Genomic DNA, 21,237 nt, shown 5'->3' with positions numbered 1-21,237 from the left:
TTGCAATTTTTGTATTCGAAATTTTAAAGGTTATAAAAATTGATTTTGAATATAAAATATTCAAAATCAATTTTCATATATTTTATATTTAAATCAATTGATGAATATATATTATATATTCAAAATTGATTTTGAATATAAAATATGAAAATGTTAACAAAAAAACTTTAAAAAATAACCGAGACATTTTGACTCGAACGTCCATAATTTTGTAAGAATTCGGTATTTATAAAACATATTCTCTTTTTGTGGGTTATTAATAAGAAAACTATTACTTCACTTTTTATGCCGTTTATATAAAATAATAATATTTTACTTTCAACTGTCATTTAAATAACTCTCGCCAATTATTAATCGTGCTCTTTGACATTTTTTATTTATTTTATCAGCGTAATTATGTATAAATATTTGATACAAACTAAGAATAAATGGACGAACAAATAAACATGCCTTCTAGGTATTATAGAAAAAATATAAAAATACTTTTATAATGTATGGACGCCCCGGTCATATCTGTCCTTCAAAGGCTCTAAAGGAATAACGGTTTGTGGCTAGTAATGTCCTTCCGATGCCTGAAGGGTTAATTTCGAATTGATTAATTCAACACAATGCCAAATAATTTAGGGGACCGGATATGTTCATATATAAAAATTAAACCGTACAAAATAACGGAATTGAGGAGCCAGGAATTATTAGTAACCTAGAAATACAGAATAGATAACACACACAATAGAAATACCTCCCATGCAGATTTGAATAGAAACGAATGTCGTCACTTTTGATTCTCTTACCCATTTAACACAAGATATTTCTCTCTTACACTTACCTGACAACGCATAACGCCATCCCATTTCAATTTCATAATGTTGATTTAAACAGTTTTGAATTAATTTGAAAGTTAAGAAGAGAATGGTCAGACCCTTGGGGCACGAAATACGCCCACATCACATACAAATAATCCGCCATATAACTGGGTCTGGGCACACACTTATTGCCTCATTCACATTCATACATCGTATCATACAAACTCTTATATTATTCTTGGCATGGCCCGACTCAAGTATCCGATTCAATAGGTCGTGCCATGTTTTTTCTTGGACGTCTGCTACCTAAAAGTTCTGATCTTCGGAAATGCGTAAACAGCGAAAAAAATCAAATAAATCTTCACAGTTTTTATAAGTACCATCATCTCTTCTCTTCGTCTGTTTCTGCGCTTAGTTCATCTAAACCACGCAACGGATTTTGATAGGGTTTTTTCACTATCATTTAGAAAATTTCTTCCGAAAGGTTTATGTATATATATATATAACCTTACTTATATAACTATTTAAAAAAAAATTCTTAAATAAAGAGATTATCATAAATTTTACTTTGACCATAATATGACCTGATAATTTCTAAAAAGAGACTGTTTAAGGCTACATAAGACTCTAATGGCGTTGATTTGCTAACGCTCGCATTTTAATTATTTATGATGAACGCATTACTTAAATCTCAAATGCTTCTAGAGGGATCCCTACGTATTTTAGTGATTTACATTTAAGATTAATAAAAACAGGACTTTACCCTTAAAATATTTATATACCAGAGAGATCCCTTTAGAAACGTTTGTGATTTTGGTAATACGTTCATCAGAAATAATTAAAATAAACACCACGGAAAGATCGATTTTGAAGGCCTGCTAGTGCAAAGTCTAGCGTAGGTCCGTCCATTACGCCGGGACAAACACCCAATATTGTTTAAATACGACTTCATCACTTATGTTGTTAAGATTCTCAATTAATTTTAGAGATTTTACAAGGCAAACTCAACCAAAGGTTTGCCCAATATACCAGGTCCGCGCGCCACAAATTTTTTTGCACGGCTGCTTCACTTACGTCGTTAAGATTCTAACTTTATTTTAGGGTATTGTCTCGTCTTAAAGCTAGAGGCTTTAGAAAGGAGTTTATTATTGCGGGTTTTAAATATGAAAACAGATGCCAGTAACTCGTTCAACATGCGAGCCGACTTACACAAATACTAGTTGAAGAAACGACCTGTTTAAATGGTGTTCAACATGGTGTACGAGTATGTCGAGTAAAATTCCTTTCATTAAAATGTCAAAGTCATTTACCACAAGGTGAAAAGTGGCCTAGAACTGTTGCTAAAAACACCTGTAAATATAATTAGTTGCAATTAACTCCCGTCTACCGGTACACACAGTACGGGAGTGGATTGTGGATAGAACGGGGTGGGGGATGCATTCTCGCTGTTTTCCTGACAGCTTTTGTGTTTACGAAGAAAAAACCATAAAGTTGTTATTTTCCAATTACACGTTCCCTAGCATACAATGAAGCGGGAATTTTTTTCCTCCATTACAAAAACTCGTCGGTACTTGTTTTCCGTGTTAGCTTGTTAAAAGTTTATTTATTTTAAGCTTGGAACACTTTTTCACGCCGGTAGTTGATGTGAAGATACATTTAAATGGAATTATAAAAGATAATAATAACAAATCTTAACGAAACATTAAAAAGAAGAATGTTTCTTCACAGAAAAATAAAAAGATAACGGTCTCAACAGTGAGTGATTAGAGGCGTTATTCCTGTAAGACAGAAATCCTGGATTCGATTCCTAGTTGAGACCGTTACCGTATTGTGTTTTTGTGTTCTTTTTTTTATTTTTTTTTAAATTAACCCCACACAGGAGGTCCAAAAGATTAGATTGGGGGAAATCATTTTTCACCGGGCCTATGTCATATTTTGGGATGCTTTGTGGAGGGTCTTTTTCAGGAAAGGAAGGAGAGGAAGTTCTGTGAAGGTAAAAGGTATGAGCGATGGGTAGGAATCTAGGGATTAGTTTGTACAGGAGTGATATAAATACGAATATATCCCTCCCGCTTCGGCGCCATGCGATGGGTCGATAGACCTGTTGGAGAGGTCAAAGGGTCTCCCCAAACTAGCCTCTCCCGATCTGGCACGCCACGAAGCTGGTGGGTAGGAGCATTCTGAACACACCTCACCCAATGAACCCGGGCAGTGGGCACCCCTGCTAAGTCACCAAACATATCTAACCACTTGTCACCTATGACAGAGGTGTTAGTTATCCAATAAATGGTTCCCGGGGCCGCAAGACCCAAACCTTTTCTAAATTTTTACATTTCATAATTTAATTTAAAGTATGTTTTTCGTGTTTTAATAAGTAAGATTAAGTTTGATTAGTATTATAAACTTGGTCCAATTTCTTTTTTTACTTTCAGACAATTTAAATACGTATATGAATCCATCCTTCCCACTGGGGTGCTAGGCATTGGGTTGAGAGATACCAGCTGGAAAAGTCAAAGGGTCTCCCAGATTCATTCGCCACAAAGACCTGAACAAACCTCACCTCATAAACATGCGCATCACTGATAAGTCACCAAACGTAGTGAACTATTTGGGATGACCTATGGCAGAGGTTTTGGAAATTCAATGGATTGTTCCCGGCCGTACCCATACCCGCCCACCTAATTGAATGGAATCAAAGTATTAATTCAAATAAAATAAAATAATTCTGTATTTATCGCATCATCAAATTTGTCAAATGATACTGCCGAATTCTAAAATATTATCAAATGACAAAACACGAAGCGCTTTACAAAAATCCGCCTTAGTAATGTATTCCTTCCACCTACGGATAAGTTAGCCGAGCTTTCTAGTTTGCCTATGGATACGCTATCAACAGTTTGGTGAAATACCCCCTAAATCTGACGTGTTCATCTCATCACCATTCCGGACGCCATCCACGTCGCATCGTAGACAAAATAAAAGGTAGATTCGATTTATTCACTTGATCAATTCTTCATCCTAACCTATCTCGGTCGGCTGACAAATAGGCTGGTATCAATTAGGTTGGAACGTGTTGCAAAACTAATGGTCGCCAGTATTTTACTGATTCTGGTTACGACTCATCGGATTAATTCAGCACGGGTTCCCTCGGTGAGGTGTTCACTAAATAATATAGCATAAAATTCAAAATTCCAAAAAACATTTATTGCACAAAAATACAGAGTACAAAGGGTATAGCTTATAGGTTACATCCTATTTATTCCAGCTAACCCAACAAATACACATTATATTACATAACCTAACAATTACAAGTTAACAAATGTATGTAAATAAATAATGAAGAAAACATAGGTATTTAATTAATGTAAGGTATAGTGACATTTGTTTAAGGGGGTATTTGCAAAAACCGAAATAATATTTCGGGGCGGAGAGGAATGAAGTATGTTGGAACGCGGAACACGCGGCGACGTGCTGTGGTCAATTCAGTTCGAACAGAGCACCGATGAAATCCACTAGATGGTACCCATGAGTAAGGTTTGAACATGAAACGCTTAATAATGAGCGTCTTTCAAATAAAGTTTATTAAGTTGAGTATGCATTTTTTAGGTAAATTTCGATAGAAGAATTGTAGAAGGAGCTCATGATTTTATGAGATTTAGATGAGATTATCAGATTTCTATCAAACTTGTTTGATAAATTATCGATACTATCAACTACACTGCTAGACGGTAATCAGTACCTTATGACTCGTAACCGACGTGTTCTTCATTGACAGATGTCAAAACAATACGGTATTTATTTTCATAATATCTGATCATAATTATATCTGAATATATTGGCAAGATAAATAAAATATCGGTGATTTTCAATATTTATTATTATTTTTTGCAAAAAAGTTACATAAAACAAATAATTATGTAATGTAAAAAGCATAAGATTCAATTTTTTATATAAAGGTCATCATTTATTATTTTATCAGTTAGGAATAGTAAAAATAATTTACATAATAATTTACTAGATGTCATTACAAAACAAATCAATAATATAATCGTTCCCAATCAGCACGGCTTTATTACAGATAGAAACACTTTAAGTAACTTAATCATTTATGAAAATTATGTAACTGATTCCCTTATCCACAAGCATCGGGTGGATTCGATATACACTGATTTTTCCAAAGCTTTTGATATAGTTAGGAGACATATTCTTGTGTATAAACTAAGTCTTTTGGGCATTAAAGGAACCTTATTGATCTGGATCAACAGTTATCTTAGTAAAAGAAAGCTTTGTGTTAAAATAAATTCTGTAGAATCTTACATCTTCGAATCCATATGTGAAGTTCCCCAAGGATCTCACCTCGGACCAACTCTGTTTTAATTATTTATAAATGACATTGTTGGTGTATTTAAAGATGTACAAGTTCTGCTCTTCGCTGATGATTTGAAAATATACAGAATGATACGTACTATAGAAGATTGCCATATTTTGCAATCTAATTTGGATAAATTGTAAATTGTATCATTGGCGTGTGATCAACTAATTATTTCTTAATATTCAAAACTGCCAAATTATTCGTTTTCGTAAAATCCAAAGTCATGTTACTTATGAATACTCTTTAAATAATGTACTATTGACATCAGTCGCTCAGATCAGCGACTTGGGGGTTATATTTGATGAAAAGTTAACATTTACTCTGCATGTAAATGATATGTAGCGTCGAGAAAAATCTACATTAAATAATTAATAATAAACCGCTCGACCTACTCCCGAATCATGTACCTGCATTCCAATTCGCCTCGTAAACAAGAGCAACCTACGTACTTCAAGTACCTACCTGCCTATCGATGACAATAATACTGCAGCCCGTCTCGGATACTACGAGAACTCGCCAGAAGGTTCGAGCCTACGGCCTAGGCATAATTGCCACGCCGTCGAAAGTTCGCGAATGATCCAGATCGAGCGAGTGTTTTCGATTTAGTTGCCATCCATCTACCTACTGCTACCGTCGGCCGTCTAGTATAAATAGGCCCGACGCAGCGAGCATATTGTCAATAGTGTGATTGTAAAATCAGCTGACAATTTATCAATAAACGCTATACTGAGTGAGAGATCTTTTCATTTATACACCACGATAACTACAGATATAATAATGTTTGGTTTCATATGCAGAACAGCGAGTGGTTTCAAGTCACTTGAATGTTTGAAAACATTGCACACTTCTTTAGTAAGAGCCAAGTAGAGTATAATTCGCATTTTTGATCCCCATTGTATAAAACGCTTTCTGACAATATAGAAAGGGTACAGCACATATTTTTAAGATTTATTAACTTTAAACTGAATATTCCAATTCAATTCCAATTCAATTCCATATTAACTATGTCCTTTTGATGAAACAACTTAACAATAACGCTGTCAGATAAGCGGATCATCTCTGAACTTGTAATATTAAATAAAATTATTAATAATTGCATTGACAACCTTGAAATTCTCGCCAAAATAAAATTTTACGTACCGACCAGAAATTTGAGGCAAAGTGCTACCGTTTTCTTTGCCAATTTTAAAACCAACTATGAAGCTCATACACCTATAAATATACTACATCATTTTGGCAATATATTTGGGAATATTTTATACATGTTTAAAGATACCGTATTAGTTATAAAACGATATATTTTTAATCACTTTACTTAGATGTATGAATTCACGACTCCGTAGTGAATACACTTTTATTTTTATATTTCCGTCTTTCTTGATACATATTTTGCTTTCCATAATCCACACTATTAATTTTAATTTACTTCATCATAAAACATTATTTATTGTACACTATGTACCTAACACAACTGTATTACTTGTTACCTATTTTTGTAAAAGCCCATTAGGGCGTAATCATTTTTGGGAAATCGACAGTTTACATTTAATCAGTTTGTACATAAGTATTATGTGGTAAAATAAAACCAATTATGGATTTCCTCCCTGTGACTTTAACTGGGACAGCATAATATGGAATAAGTTATTTAAATTTGTTAGAAAGAAATATGAATTAAAAAATTATATAAAACAAAAGATTATATAAAATGAAAAATTTACAAAACAATTCATTTACAGCCATGGAGAGAGGTGGTAGATATAAATCAAATAACAATTGAGACATAAACATTATTCACAAAACATCAGAGAAATATTCTTTTATGGACCTCTTGTATTTGGTAAGTTCGCCACTGAAAATATCAACCTTAGATAATACGCTATTGTAATTATTGCATAGTCTGTTCAGGCAAGAATTCTGCTTAGAGTTTGTTTTGCTTTGATCAACCCTGAACAGGACACAAGAGCGTGTTGAATGCGCAGGTACATTGAATGGAATCTTGTTTAGCAACTCTGGGCATTGAATATTATTGTTAACTACTTTATACAGGAATAGTGCATCCTTATGATGCCTCCGTACACTCAAGTATGAAGCTGCCTCTGCATAATTATTAAATCTTACAAATGACTTGTAACAATAACATTAATATAAAAAAAACTAAAAAAAATATTCAATCAACTAGCATTTTGTCGAAATCTAAACGACGCTTTCCTAATTGACGTTCTTTACATACTATTGCGTCTAAGATATATGAAGGATCACGAACATTCATAGACCTTGTGACTCGAGGATCGATAAGCTCGGGAAGAATGCAATCCATATAAAAATTGGTTAATTTAATAAGCATTTTTTCTTCCCAGAACTTGTCATCTCGAAGTATCCGCTCAACTTTTAGAGGGAAGTGTGAGCCAGTCCATACGGCAAAAATGCAATGACTTTTATTACTAATGTGTAATTGGCCCTGCACCTGGAAATACCAATCGTGATTTTGGTTTACGCGATATTTTTCGTTGTCTAATTTCCAAAACGTTATTTTTTTTTTTTCAATTGCGTCTTCAACAGACATACTCTTTGCAGAAGATGGGCATTTAATTTCGACGATACAGTTATTACCGGACAGACCATCAGGTGTAGCTCCAAAAAAACAATGTTCAGGGTCTATAAATAAGCCACTCTGTTCAATAGTTATGGACTCTTGTTCACATAACTGCCGAATCGCGATTGGCTCATTTATTTTCCCATATTTAATTGATTCAATATTTTGCAAAGAACGTCCATATAGTAAAGTTTTAACTAATGGCGCACAACTAATCATTCTTCTCTTACAAATCTTACCAAACCACGACGCTGTTAAAAGATTTCGACGCCTTTCTAACCATTCACCACTCTCAGACTGTAAAATGGTTTCCCTTTCAATTCGCCGACGTTCTGGGGAAGAACATTGCAAATCTTTGAAAAACTGCCTTTTTGCAGCATCAAATGATATATTATCCATATCCGGCTTTTGACATGCATCACCATATTCAGAATCTGGTTTTAAAGAATTTAGTGTTTTATTATTTTTTTTTGTTTTGTACTTATAATTTTGGTTACTAAGTTTTCTACGTTTATTTGCTTCAAAACTTTTCAAGACATTTCGCGGGCTGCTATCAAAAACCGTTTTATGGAGAACATAATGTGGCCGTTTTGTATTAAACGCAACAACAGATGCTGCGCACCTCCCAGTATAAGACTGTTTTGTTGAAAAATTTATTCTTTTCCCACCTACCATTTTGGCGACAACGCTGTTATATGATTCCGCAATATTGCTATCGACGTTATATATTAAGCTGCGGGAATTTGAAGCTAAACGCGAACAAAGTTGGGAGAGTTTAGAAAATAAGTTGCACAATTTTAAATCTTGAATGTAGTTTTTCTCATCCACATGCTTACAGTAATAGTCGTCACAGGTAGCGTGGTCGCCAAACACATGTTTAATGCTATTTAGAATATCTTTATTTAAATTCCCGACTTTGGTATCCATCAAACAATTTTCTGAAATCCTATATTTAATAGCAGATGTGATTGATCTACGCAAGCGGAGTAATCTTTCACTGATAATTTTGCGTAATCGTATAGGGTACTGGGTATCTAATGAAAGTAAATTGATTTTAGATATATAATTACGTAGAAGGTGATTCCGACATTCGATTTTCTCTACGGTTATATTTGAATAGGGTCGAGCTTCTAATATTTTCTTATATGTACTACAATCGCCATCTGCTATTAACTTGGAATATATCAATCCGTGTGTGGCTAATGAGCTTTTAAATCCTTCAACAATTATTTCGGATTCCATGCCGCTTGAAGAGCCTACGTAATTCTTATAGCACTTATGTTCGGGTGGGGTCACGCTTTTATTTGAGGCCCGAGTGCAAGTCATACAAAACTTATTCTTGACACCCATATACAAAACTTTCTTTGTCCTATATCCAATAATTACAGCTGCGCCAGATAAAGCAGCATATTTTGTCTTATAAGATCTTTTAGACCAACACCCATCTGCCACAACTGTAATCATTGGAACCCCATCCCTGTTAACATCACCGGCAATTTGGGCTAAAGTAGCCTCCTCTTTGGCGGCTTCTGCCATCGTCTTAACCTTAGTACGGTCCCACCATTCACACGCCCTTTCATGTGATTTGCTGTACTGTCTGTTACTCATACAAGGGATCCCTGCTACTGCCGTTAGTTCTTTTAAGTTAGAATAGCCAGATCCAATACTTATAATTCCAGAAACCATTGAATCAGTAACATTCATATCATCTTTCACGTCTTCGCAGGTAAAAATACTAAATTTGTTCGTGCACATATTACAAATAAATGTCAATACTGAATTAAATCCTGATTGCTTCTCTTCAACTATCTCCAAGTTAGATAATGTACACTCATAAAGCGAGTCGTGCTGCGAAATTTTGTTTAATTGATTTAAAAAAAAATTTATATCTACTATTCTTCTTCCTTCCAGAATAACGGGTTTCTTCTTTTCCTGTGTAAACAAAACTTTTACTTTATTTACGTCAATTGAAAATAATATGCATTTGAAATTCTTTTTACGACTTCAATACGTTCAGAAAAAAATTATATGTTTAAAACAGTTATTACTTTTTCAGAATTTTTCTCAGGCGACATCGGTCCTTCCGACATCGGATTATTGATATTTTCAGTATTTTCCTGATGAAATAAAAACAATATTAGAAAAATTATGTTCATTCACTTTTCAATTCATTTTTTGCATTAGACGAGTATATACAAGTGTATAAATTACCTGTTGTAATATAGGTAGAGATGGTATATTGCTAAGTCTAGAAGCAAGCATTAATTGCACCTTTTTTCTGTGTTCTTTATTCTGCCTCTTGATTTTTTTCACCCTGCTTACTAGCGAATACCTGTTCTTCTTTTCTTTGTTGCCCATTCTAAACAATTAGTAACCTCTGGAAAAAAGATTTAAGGATTATATAGGTCGGTTTTTGTATTTATTTGTAGATGATGAACGTACCTACATGTTAAAAGTAACGACGCGCTCTCTCAAACTAATCATTTGATACGTTTATGTATATATATATTTATGTATATTTATATATATTTTGTGTATATATTGTTTATATGCGTGAGGATGCGTCATATGGGTGTATGTATACATGTGTTGTTATATGTATATGGGTATGTCTGCTGCTATATACACATGTGTGCTTGCATGCACACATATTAAAAATTATATATATAATTATGTACATTTTTACAATCTAATGCTAATTTACTTCTCTTTCCTTTCTAATTTCTATCTTCTACTTTTTATTACAATTTTTCCAAAATTTGAACTTCATCTATAGTTACTTATTTCATATGTTTACACTAGATTTCATATTTCATACAAGGTAATTACACTCAATTGGTCACCATGAAACAGGCAGCCGCCTAGTATGGTGATTCATTATATCTACTTTATGTAAATTTCAAAATAATGTAACATGTATTAAATAAATAAATAAAAAATCCGAGATGTTGAAACATATCAAAAAAGTTTAACTATCGTGTTAATCAAAAGCGATTTTATTAGTGACAGTGTTATCCATTAACTCCATTTTGATCTTGCCTAGTTAATCCAAAAAGTTTATAACCTGTGTTTTTTTTTTCAAACTAACTACCACACCTATAAATTGACGGCATAATCTGGGTTATAAATTTGAGAATGTTGTCCATTTATTTGGGGATTCCGTATCAGTAATGAAACGAACTCTTCACAAACACTTGAATTATTGAAATATAAGAGAATACCACTCCTTAATAAAAAACTCATTTTATTTTATCATAATTTATTAGATAAATTATTGTTACAAATAATATAACTATACAGTTAATAGCGAATTAGAAATTTATGCAAAAGCACAGTAGTGCGTGAATAAATAAAACTAGGAATACGATTCTAGTGAAGGGGCACTCTCTAATATTCTGTGCCGCTGGTTGTCAGCCAGCTGGCCAAGTGTTGCATAAAACGAGATTTATAGTAAAAAAGTCAACTTGGGCTAGAAATGATACATAATAACATAACGACTAACCTTTAGTGTGATCTCTTTTCTTATGTGCCTACACATGTGCGTATTTATTTTTTGTAAAATGAAACGTGCTCTCACGTCGAACTCACCTCGGTTACTGAAGATAAATAACTTGCGTTGTGATTTATATAATGCGGTGATACAGTGAACAATATCTTAGTATTAAAAAACTGTTTTTATTTATTTAAGCATTGTTTTAATGCTTTTCAAAATAATTTTATTTTCTCATTGTTTAGACGACATTGACGTGGTGATAATGTTTTTATTTAAAATTCTTCTGTATTTAGAATTAAAGGATATAATCGAACTTAAAGCTATTTTTAGAGGTTCTGTAAATATTTTTTTACGCAATTGTTTTAAACATTTTAAAGCGTTTTGTTTTCTCATTGTTTAGAAGAATAAATTATCTGTTCAAAACATAATATTATTTTCTTATAAACAATGTGGAAATTTGCTAAAAACTGCGTCAAAAACCGCAATTATGCTGCGCTTGCGGTAACATCCCCAGTGATGATTTAAATTTGAGTATGTCGGTTATTTGTTTGATGTTACGTGGAAGGTTGTTAAATACTTCAATGGCCATGTAGTGTGGTCCTTTTTGAAATATAGTTTTGTTTGCTTTTGTGATTAATAAGTTTTATTAAGATAAAACGAAATAAATTTTCATAAAGATAACTGTGTACAGATTGCTCTTTGCAACTTAAATACTATATTTTTTGATAGTTATAAATAATCAATTGATATAACTGTAAACCTTTTTTATATTTCGAAATAATGATGAGTAATTTATGGTACCTAGCTATCCTGGACAATCTAATTGGGAAACAACATCCAATACATTTTATTCTCTCCTCGTGTAATTCCGTCAGTGTGTAATTCTGGTAATATTACATTGGTACCTACATGATTTACATGCCTGTGTAATTTCATAATGTGTTATTCCGTTTGCTTGAAATTCTGGTAGTGTAATATTGGTACCTATATGAAATTCACGCCTGTGTAATTTCTTCATGTGTGATTTTAACCGTGTGGAATTCTGTAATATTATTGTTACCTACATAAAATTCACATGTAATTTCATCATGTGTAATTCAACTCTGGTAGTGTAATATTTGTACCTATATGAAATTTCTTAATTTCGTAATTTCTTAAAGTGTGATTTTAACCTTGTGAAATTCTGGTAGTGTAATATTGGTACCTACACGAACTTCATGCCTGTGGAATTCCGTTCGTGTGTAATTTTTATAGTGTTATATTGGTACATGAAATCCATGCCTACGTAATTTCGTTATGTGTAATTCCGTCCGTGTGTAATTATGGTAGTGTTATATTGGTACCGACATGATATTAAAACCTGTGTAATTTCTTCGTGTTACCATGGAAATCTATTCAAAATGAATTTCTTGTATGACAGCAGATGTGTTATTTTTTTCTTTATTATTAGAATTCGTAACACTTTTAAATATTTTGTGTGGTGGGCTGATGAGATGAGGGTAAGCTCAAGAACTGAAATATTGAACTATTGAAAAACTGAACTATTTTTTTGTTTGACCAGATCGTGTTTGGCATCTGTGAGATGGTGATGGGAAGTGTGGCGATGATCGAAGAGAGGTCAACCACCAACCTCGGCATGTCCTTTCCAGCAGGAGTGTTCACCGTCATGGCCTCGTGTGAGTACCAATCCATACATAACTTTAGCTGTGTTCACATCATCATTACCTGTTCATCTACTTCATCATCATCGCCTCGTGTAAATACCAATCCTTTCATAACTTTAGCTGTGTTCACACCATCACTACCTATTCATCTGCTTCATCATCCAAGCCTTGTGTGAGTACCAATCCTTACATTATTTTAGCTGTGTTCACATCATCATTACCTGTTCATCTACTTCATCATCATCGCCTCCTGTAAATGCCGATCCCTTCATAACTTTAGCTGTGTTCACACCATCACTACCTATTCATCTGCTTCATCATCCAAGCCTTGTGTGAGTACCAATCCTTACATTATTTTAGCTGTGTTCACATCATCATTACCTGTTCATCTACTTCATCAACCTCGCCTCGTGTGCGTATCAATCTCCGCATTACTTTATTAAGTTTGCTCCATTATTCAATTGTTTAACGGTAAAAAGAAAAATCATATGAAACTCAAATTAAAATTACCATTGGATCCTCTCAGTTGAAAAATAATTGGTTCTACCATAATTCTAATCGCTCTCAAGCCTTTGACTTCTTCCAACTCAAGCAATTTAAACAATGAAATAAATGTACAAAGAAACGACATTGCTACTTGTCTATTGTTCAAAGCAAAAAAACTATCGGAATTTCACGTGCAAATTATTGTTTTATAAACTGCCTTTTACAGTCTTATGAGGGAAGCACTTCAAAAAGACCTAAGCGTAACTGAAATATGATTCATTCTTCGCTGTAGTTCTCATAATATCTTACTAAAACAAAGGCGAGTCTTCTCTTACTAGCAAAGTTCAAACATTTATTTAATATTCTCAGAGATGTAACATAAATCGTTTTCTATTTGAGGGGTCCCGTCAGGACCAGACTCGCAATCAAAATAAAAACGTGTAAGCTCTGCAAGGTTCGCTTTGATAAAGCTTTTTTATGACCTTATCAAAATTTGACGACAATTCGCATCGATGTAGGACAAAGATATATTTTATTCTTCAATATCATTTCATCTCCATTTGGGAAACATTTTTAAACGAAATAAAGTTTAATTTGGGAGATGGGTATGGGTACCGCCGCCCAGGAAACCATAAATTGAATAACCATTACCTCTGCCATAGGTCACCCCTTGGTGACTTAGCAGGGGTGCCCAGGTTAATGGGGATATCTCTATATGCCAACTGCGTGGCGGATCGGGAGCCTGGGTGACCTTTTGACCTCTCCAGGGTGATTTTTTGATCCATCGCTTTGCAACACGTGGGAGGGAAGGATTAATATTTCCGTCACTTCTGAACATACCAACCCTTAGATTCCTACCCACCCCTCATACCCTTTTCCTTCTCTTCCTTAAAATTAGCCTCCACAGACCATCACCAAAGATGACATAGCACCTGAGGGAAATTATTTTCTTATGACCTTTTGCATGGAGTTAATTTTTTTTTAAATAACAACAAAAGTAAGGCGGCGAAAAAGAGAAGGGAGAATTATTTAGCCATTGAAAAGTGTTAATTATAGAGTACTAAAGCCATTTCTAGCAAAGTTTTCATTCTGAATAGTGAAATCTTACCAGGACTATATTGAGAGTATTTGGGATTGTTTATTGTTTGGTGGCATTGAAAAGCTTTGTAAGTTATTACGAACAAGCTGATAATTTCAATCACAATCTATTATGGTGATAACTCTCTGCAGACTACGTTATAATGATAACAGGTTAAACGAATCGAGATATTACTAAAAAAAATACTAGTACTACTTATCCTGACCGCCTCAGGATGGATTCTATTGAATTCTGATTGTGATCGTAAAATATTATTGGTGAACTTTGAAGTCGACACAACTATGGTTGGAGATGGTGAACACGGAGTAAGAAATAAATCCGACTTACCCCTTTGATGTTCTTCAAAAATGATGATGGTATGATTTTACTCACAGGAAATATGATTTCATGAGCTTCCATAACATCCAGGTTAAATACGAAAGACACTAAAGGAACCGAATATATTCACTGCACAGGCCTTCTACCCTGAGTTGATATTAATAACAGCACTGAATACAGATAGATGTTCATCAAACAGTTTCCATCAATATACTGGTTTTACAGTCACTTTTATTGTTGTAAAATGTCACACACACACGTGGGTATAGTCAGATAATGATAGGTACTTTAGGTAGAAAATAGGATGGGAAAAATGCGTGAACAATGTTAAAGGAAGATTAATAGTTGCGTCAACACTGATGTTGCTCTAAGTACTTGTCCGGACCGCCTCTGGATGGATTCCATTGAATTCTGATATTGCTCTAAGCACTAAGAGGACATTTATAGGTTTTCTTTTGAGAGAACAAGAAAGGGATTTTGGTATCAGATAACACGGGTTTAAAGAAGAAAACTGCAAGATCTATAGATAGTACAACGAGGTACTACAAACAAATCTTTGTTGAGTTTTGATGGTGTCTGTTAAATATTCCATAATCAACCTCAACTCTTCGGCTTGTCCCTTGATGATGATGATGATTCTTACTATATTTGTCCCAACTGCTCTCAACCGATTAACTCCTTTTTTAGTGACAAAAAGTACGTGTAGACTGGCAATGTATATTAAAGTTATTATTTCATTCGGCATTGCCAATTCTTTCCTATTTTTAACTTTTTCGTAGCCATCTGACGTTCGAGAATGTCAATTCATAGACAGATGCGCCAGTGTTGCCAGCGTATGTGGATTTACATTATCAATATCGTTCTGGATATCAACAGCACGATAGTGCTCGGGAAATTATTGGAAAATCATCGGTAGTAACGCTTATCGATCCGACATTGTAGAGTTATAGATTTCACTGTGCAAGACCCCTTGTGTTGCCACTTTATTTCACGGTAATACAAATGGTGATTGAACTACTTTTATTAGTACTCTACTGCTATCGATGTAAAAAGCACAAAAAATACCCAAGTAGTTGATATAACAATGGAAACGATTGTCCGACACAAAGCGTGCTCCAGTTAATGTTGTCCCATTCATCATTAATGTCAAAGAATGTGTTGTTACACACATCAAAGAAATGGACACACGAAATTGATACCATTCTCATTTATTCGTCAAATGAATACGATTTTTTTATTTTTTTTTTTACTATTAAATTTTTTTTATACATACGTGGATAGTTACATAAAATATTGAAAACTGTATAAAAAATATTGTAATAAATGTACGTAATTTTAAAAAAATCCCACGAAGGCGAAGCCTGAGTGTGGGTATTATAAGTATTTTTATCTTATTTCCATGGTTTAAGTGGAGATACAATATCAAATATAAATTTAAGTTATTTTAAAAGAGTTACTGTAGAGATGCAATACAAGAAACTAAAGCATGAAATATGCAAGAGTTTTAAAATAACACAAAAAATAATTTAAATACTAGTTTTTAAAGAAGACATCTTAAAAAGTGAATTAACAGACAAAGCATTACAAACAATAAAATTTATCCGCTGTTTTGTATGTATGTGAAATAATAGATATACGCCAATTATACGTAAAAACACCACTAAACTACATTTTTGACAAAAAAAATTTCAACATACACAAAATAACACTAACAGACCAGTAAGACAAGCGTACAAAGAAAACATAAAAACTCCGACAGTAAATTCAAGCTTTGGACAAAGACACTACCAATACCACGCTATAAAAGCTTTCAACAGTGTAAAACTTGAAATTAAAATTGAGGAAAGTAAAAATAAATTCACAAACAATATTACAAAATGGATTAAAGAACAAAAAAGACAATATTACCAAAATTTCATAGCAGTGAGGCCTAAATTACTGGAAAACTTAAAATGTAAAAAATATTGTATCAAAAAAAAAAAAAAAAATTAAAAAATAAAATAAAAAAATAATCTGCCTATGGATATAAATGTTACAGAGCTTTGCTAAAACTTATAAGGAAAAATATCTAGTTCAGTATTTTTTAGCCAAGATTTGATGTAGTTTTTAAAAGATTGAAGGTTTACACACGTGTCCCTTTTAAATTTTGTACATAAAGAATGAAGAATGATACATAAAGGGCCTTTCCTATTTTCAACAATTTCATGATTTCGTGTAAGATTTCTTAATATGTATTATCCTTCAGGGCACAGCTCATCTTTGAGGATACTGTGTGGAGGGTAATTTTAAGGAAAGGATGAAGAGGAAGTTCTGGGAAAGAAAAATATGCAGAAATTTACACAGCTTTTACTATACACAATGAATAGATAAACTCAATCATTTTTGGATTCCATCATGAGTTATGGGGTTTCGATATATTCATTTAACGGTCAAAAAAACGCCACTCTGTTTGTTTTCACATTTTCGATTAAAGTCTCTGGCGAAGCCGGGTAGTTAGTAAGACGTTTTAAATAAATGAAATGTAGGTATATAGCTTGGAAGAAGTGATATAATTAATATTTAAAAACAATATTTTTTAAGAGAAAGTTTTGAATTAATAATATACAGGGTGTTAAGGGACGTACTTGATTGAACCAGTGATTCCTGAAATTATTTTGGGTAAAAAAAAATGTAATTTTGGAATCCAGTAATAATTTTTTTTTTTTTCTTAAATCTATAATCAGTAGGTATTGGATAGATTATTGATATTGGATCTGCGGGGTTGGTCGGTTACTAGGCTGAGTGACCAGTGGCGACATGTGGAAGAAATTTATTTAATTTGATCATAACCAAAATAAAATAAAAAATAATCACTTAAATTTTTTTAAATGTTAAATCAAAAAAATTTCACTCAATTTTTTTACTACAAATAATGCCAGTAATCACTGGTTAAAGTAATACAAGTACGTCCATTAACTCTTGACAGGCCAAGATGCCAAACAAAACGTCTGTAACCAAGTGGGTCTCCGACGACCCCATGCATTTTTCTGTCTTGTGGGCTTTTATATTATCAATGGTAACTTATGTGTTTGCGCAGAAATACGTAAAATACTAAAATGATATGTCAAGTATTTAAGCTAATATAAGGAGGATAGTAATTTTTGGTACTAAATACTATCCCACTTTTTTGTTGTTTGTTTTTGGGGTGTTATGCCGTGTTGCGCTAACTCCTTCTTTAGAACACACATCTTCGGATCTACCGGATCTGCCCTGATGATGGACACTGCAACGCTGTCCGAAACGTCGGCTAAAGAAGGAGTTAGCGCAACACGGCATAACACCCCAAAAACAAACAACAAAAATGCTTTTGGCCGTGAAAATCTAAAAACTTACTATCCCACTTGGCTGCGGGATAGTTAACACCCTGTATTTTGTCGGTTTAGTACACGCGCAATGAAAAAAGTATGTTTATTTAAAGACGTGCACAGAAAGAAATTTTCAAAGGAAAACAAATAAATTTATTCGGTAGAGATGGCACAAAAGAGATATTTTTTTAATAACAAGTCCGGAAGGTCGTGAAGCATTTATTTATCTTAAAGTTAAAATAAAATTGAAGCCTTGACTCGGCAGAAGATGTGCAAAAACTTTTCATTTTAGTTTCTGAAGAGAATTTTTGAACGGGTTGGGAATTATAAAAATTACATTGAAAAATTAAAATATTGGCGATGTCAGAATACAAACGAACCTATACAAAATATCAAAACAGACGTGAATGAACTGGAAGAATTTTGTTTCACTTTGAACGGTCGTTGTTTTCTAAAATTCCGAGCCTCGTTGAATTCGACAAACTAAAATATTGATTAATTTATTTGTGAAATAATGTTTTTTTTTATTTCAAATTTGACAAATATTATTATTTGATAAATTTCCTCTTGAAAGTTTCATGGCATTACGGCGTACGCGATTATATCATTTGATACCGTTACTGTTTACAATTTTCATCAACGACATTATAAAATGCTTTAATTATGCAAATGTTCTACTTTTCGCTGATGATATGAAAATATTCCTGCCTATTAATTCTATAATTGACTGCTTTAAACTACAAGAAGATCTGTATAGGCTTAATGATTATTGTATCCGCAATCGTCTCAACATGAACACTTCTAAATGTTATGTAATTACCTTCACTAGAAATAAAATTAAGTTTGACCATAATTATCATATAGCTGGCCAACTACTCAAAAAAGTTACACAAATTCGTGATCTAGGTGTTATACTTGACAGCAAACTTACATTTGAGGCTCATATTGATATGATTGATAAGAAAGCCCTTAGAATGCTAGGATTCTTATTCCGTATTGGAAAAGAATTTAATAATATCATAACATATGTTTTTATTAACCCTGATGAAGGTTCGGGCTGAACTGAAACCGGTTGGTTATAAATATATACAATAAAGTGGTATTTAAACAAAGTTATTTTATTTTAATTATTATAATATCATAACACTTAAAATATTGTATTTTTCTTATGTTCGCAGTCATCTTGAATTCGCTTCTCCCATATGGAATCCTCAATATAATATTTACATAAATCGCATTGAAGCCATCCAAAGAAAATTTGTCCATCATTTAAATTTCAAACTAAATTCAAACCTTGACGTAAACAGCTCGATGGACCTTTATGGACTTAAGCCATTAAAAACTAGAAGAGACTCCGCAGATATAATATATCTCCATAAAATTATCAATGTTTTATTGATTGTTCTCCCCTTCTGTCTGAAATTAATTTTAGAGTCCCGAGCGTTAGAACTAGAGAAAAATCACTTTTTCATCTCCATAAATGCTCTACTAATATAAGACAAAATGCGTTTATATTCAGAGCCTGTAGTATATTTAATAAGAATTTTAATGATATGGACATATTCTCAAGTAATTTAGGAACCTTTAAAAGATATGTAATAACTAACATTAAATAATTTTAAATATTCTACTTGAAGTTATCATGTTATTGCTTTGAATCCTTTCCAGTTACTTACCTTCCAATTTATACTCATGTGTTCAATTTAGTTGTAGGTATACATTTATTATATTGTTATTATTGCTATTGTGTAGTGCTTTTATTGATTGCTGCTGTGTTGAAATTTTACAATACATTTTGTTTTGAATTTTAGTTGGTTATTAGTATATCAGTTAAATTTAAATTTTTGAAATTTAGCTGGTTATTAGTATATTAGTACATGAGTTAACGTTAAATTTTAATTTATTTGTGTTCCTAGATCTGTTATTATTTTTTATTTATTATTTACAATTTTGTATTTTTTGTAAATTTCTCAGGCCACGGGTACAGAACCCTTAGTTTTTTGTTTTAATATTTTTTATTATTATTATAATTTTAAGTGAAAATCTGTTATTGGATTTTATCTTTATTATTTAGTTTATTCTTATATATGTAAATAATCTGTTGATTTTCCCAAATAAATAAAATAAAAAAAGATATGTTATAGTGTGATATAAATAACTAAATTATTAACTAAACATCAAGTCTTTAATCCGCAGGGATAGGCAGAGAAGACGGACCGTCAAACAACTCGGTCTTGGGACACACTCTTTGCCCCATTCACATTCATACATCGTCTCATACGTACACATACTGTTATTCTGACTCTCGACATGGGCCCACTCGAGTATTTGGTTTACTTGATAGTGCCAGGTCACATTCACATTTGCCTCATATATTCTCTTTACACTCTGTTCGTCGCTTATTCTCTCTACATGCACAAATCATCTCAGCGTCCCTTTCTTAATCTTACTCATTACGCTTACATTAACTTTGTATTATTTTCGAATCTCCACATTTCTCAAATGATCATACATGATTTTACCATGCATACGCTTCAGGAATCTCATATCCACAGCCCTCAGTATACTTTCATCATTCCTCTACCAGTTTCATGCCTCTTTGCCTTTCATCAGGGTAGGTACCAACACTACAATGTGGACTGCTAGCTTCGTTTCTTTGGAAAACTTTTGTTAGCGTCAACCGCGTTCAGTCCTCCATTAATGGAGTTTTCTAAATTTACCCTTCTTTCATTATCTCTATTTGCCTTTCAGTCTCTCTTAAACATACTTCCCAAATATACAAACTCATTGACCTACTCCAAGTTTTCGTCTTTCACAACTATATTGCCCACTGTTTTCCTACTCACTCTTTCAAACACTATGACTAAACTTTATACTAACTAACTAAGAATGATCTACTTTTTTGTTTTTGGTTTTTCAAAGATTGCGCAGTGGTGTTTTGAGAGGCTTCTTGGACCATAATAATAAAATAATAGACAAGTTTCACATCAAAGTTCTACAACAAACACAGGAGCAGACCACTGGAATGCCATTAAACAGGAAAATAAACCCCATGAATTACCCAC

At 33.0% G+C, this 21,237-nt stretch overlaps 1 protein-coding gene across 1 annotated transcript in view; it reads left to right on the top strand.

Moving 5' to 3' along the window:
• Positions 1-21,237, top strand: part of LOC149415241 (uncharacterized) — a 238,352-nt gene that overhangs the window by 204,737 nt on the left and 12,378 nt on the right. Inside the window, exon 3 of the mRNA XM_089642334.1 lies at positions 12,823-12,937. Within this exon, the coding sequence (XP_089498460.1) occupies positions 12,823-12,937 (115 nt within the window). The remainder of the gene's footprint in view (positions 1-12,822; positions 12,938-21,237) is intronic.

This window comes from Hesperophylax consimilis, chromosome 18, assembly GCF_061612785.1.
Source record: "Hesperophylax consimilis isolate HC1 chromosome 18, BYU_Hcon_1.0, whole genome shotgun sequence".
NCBI lineage: Eukaryota > Metazoa > Arthropoda > Insecta > Trichoptera > Limnephilidae > Hesperophylax > Hesperophylax consimilis.
Note: the sequence above shows the minus strand (reverse complement) of the source record. Positions and strands in the feature narration are given on the sequence as shown.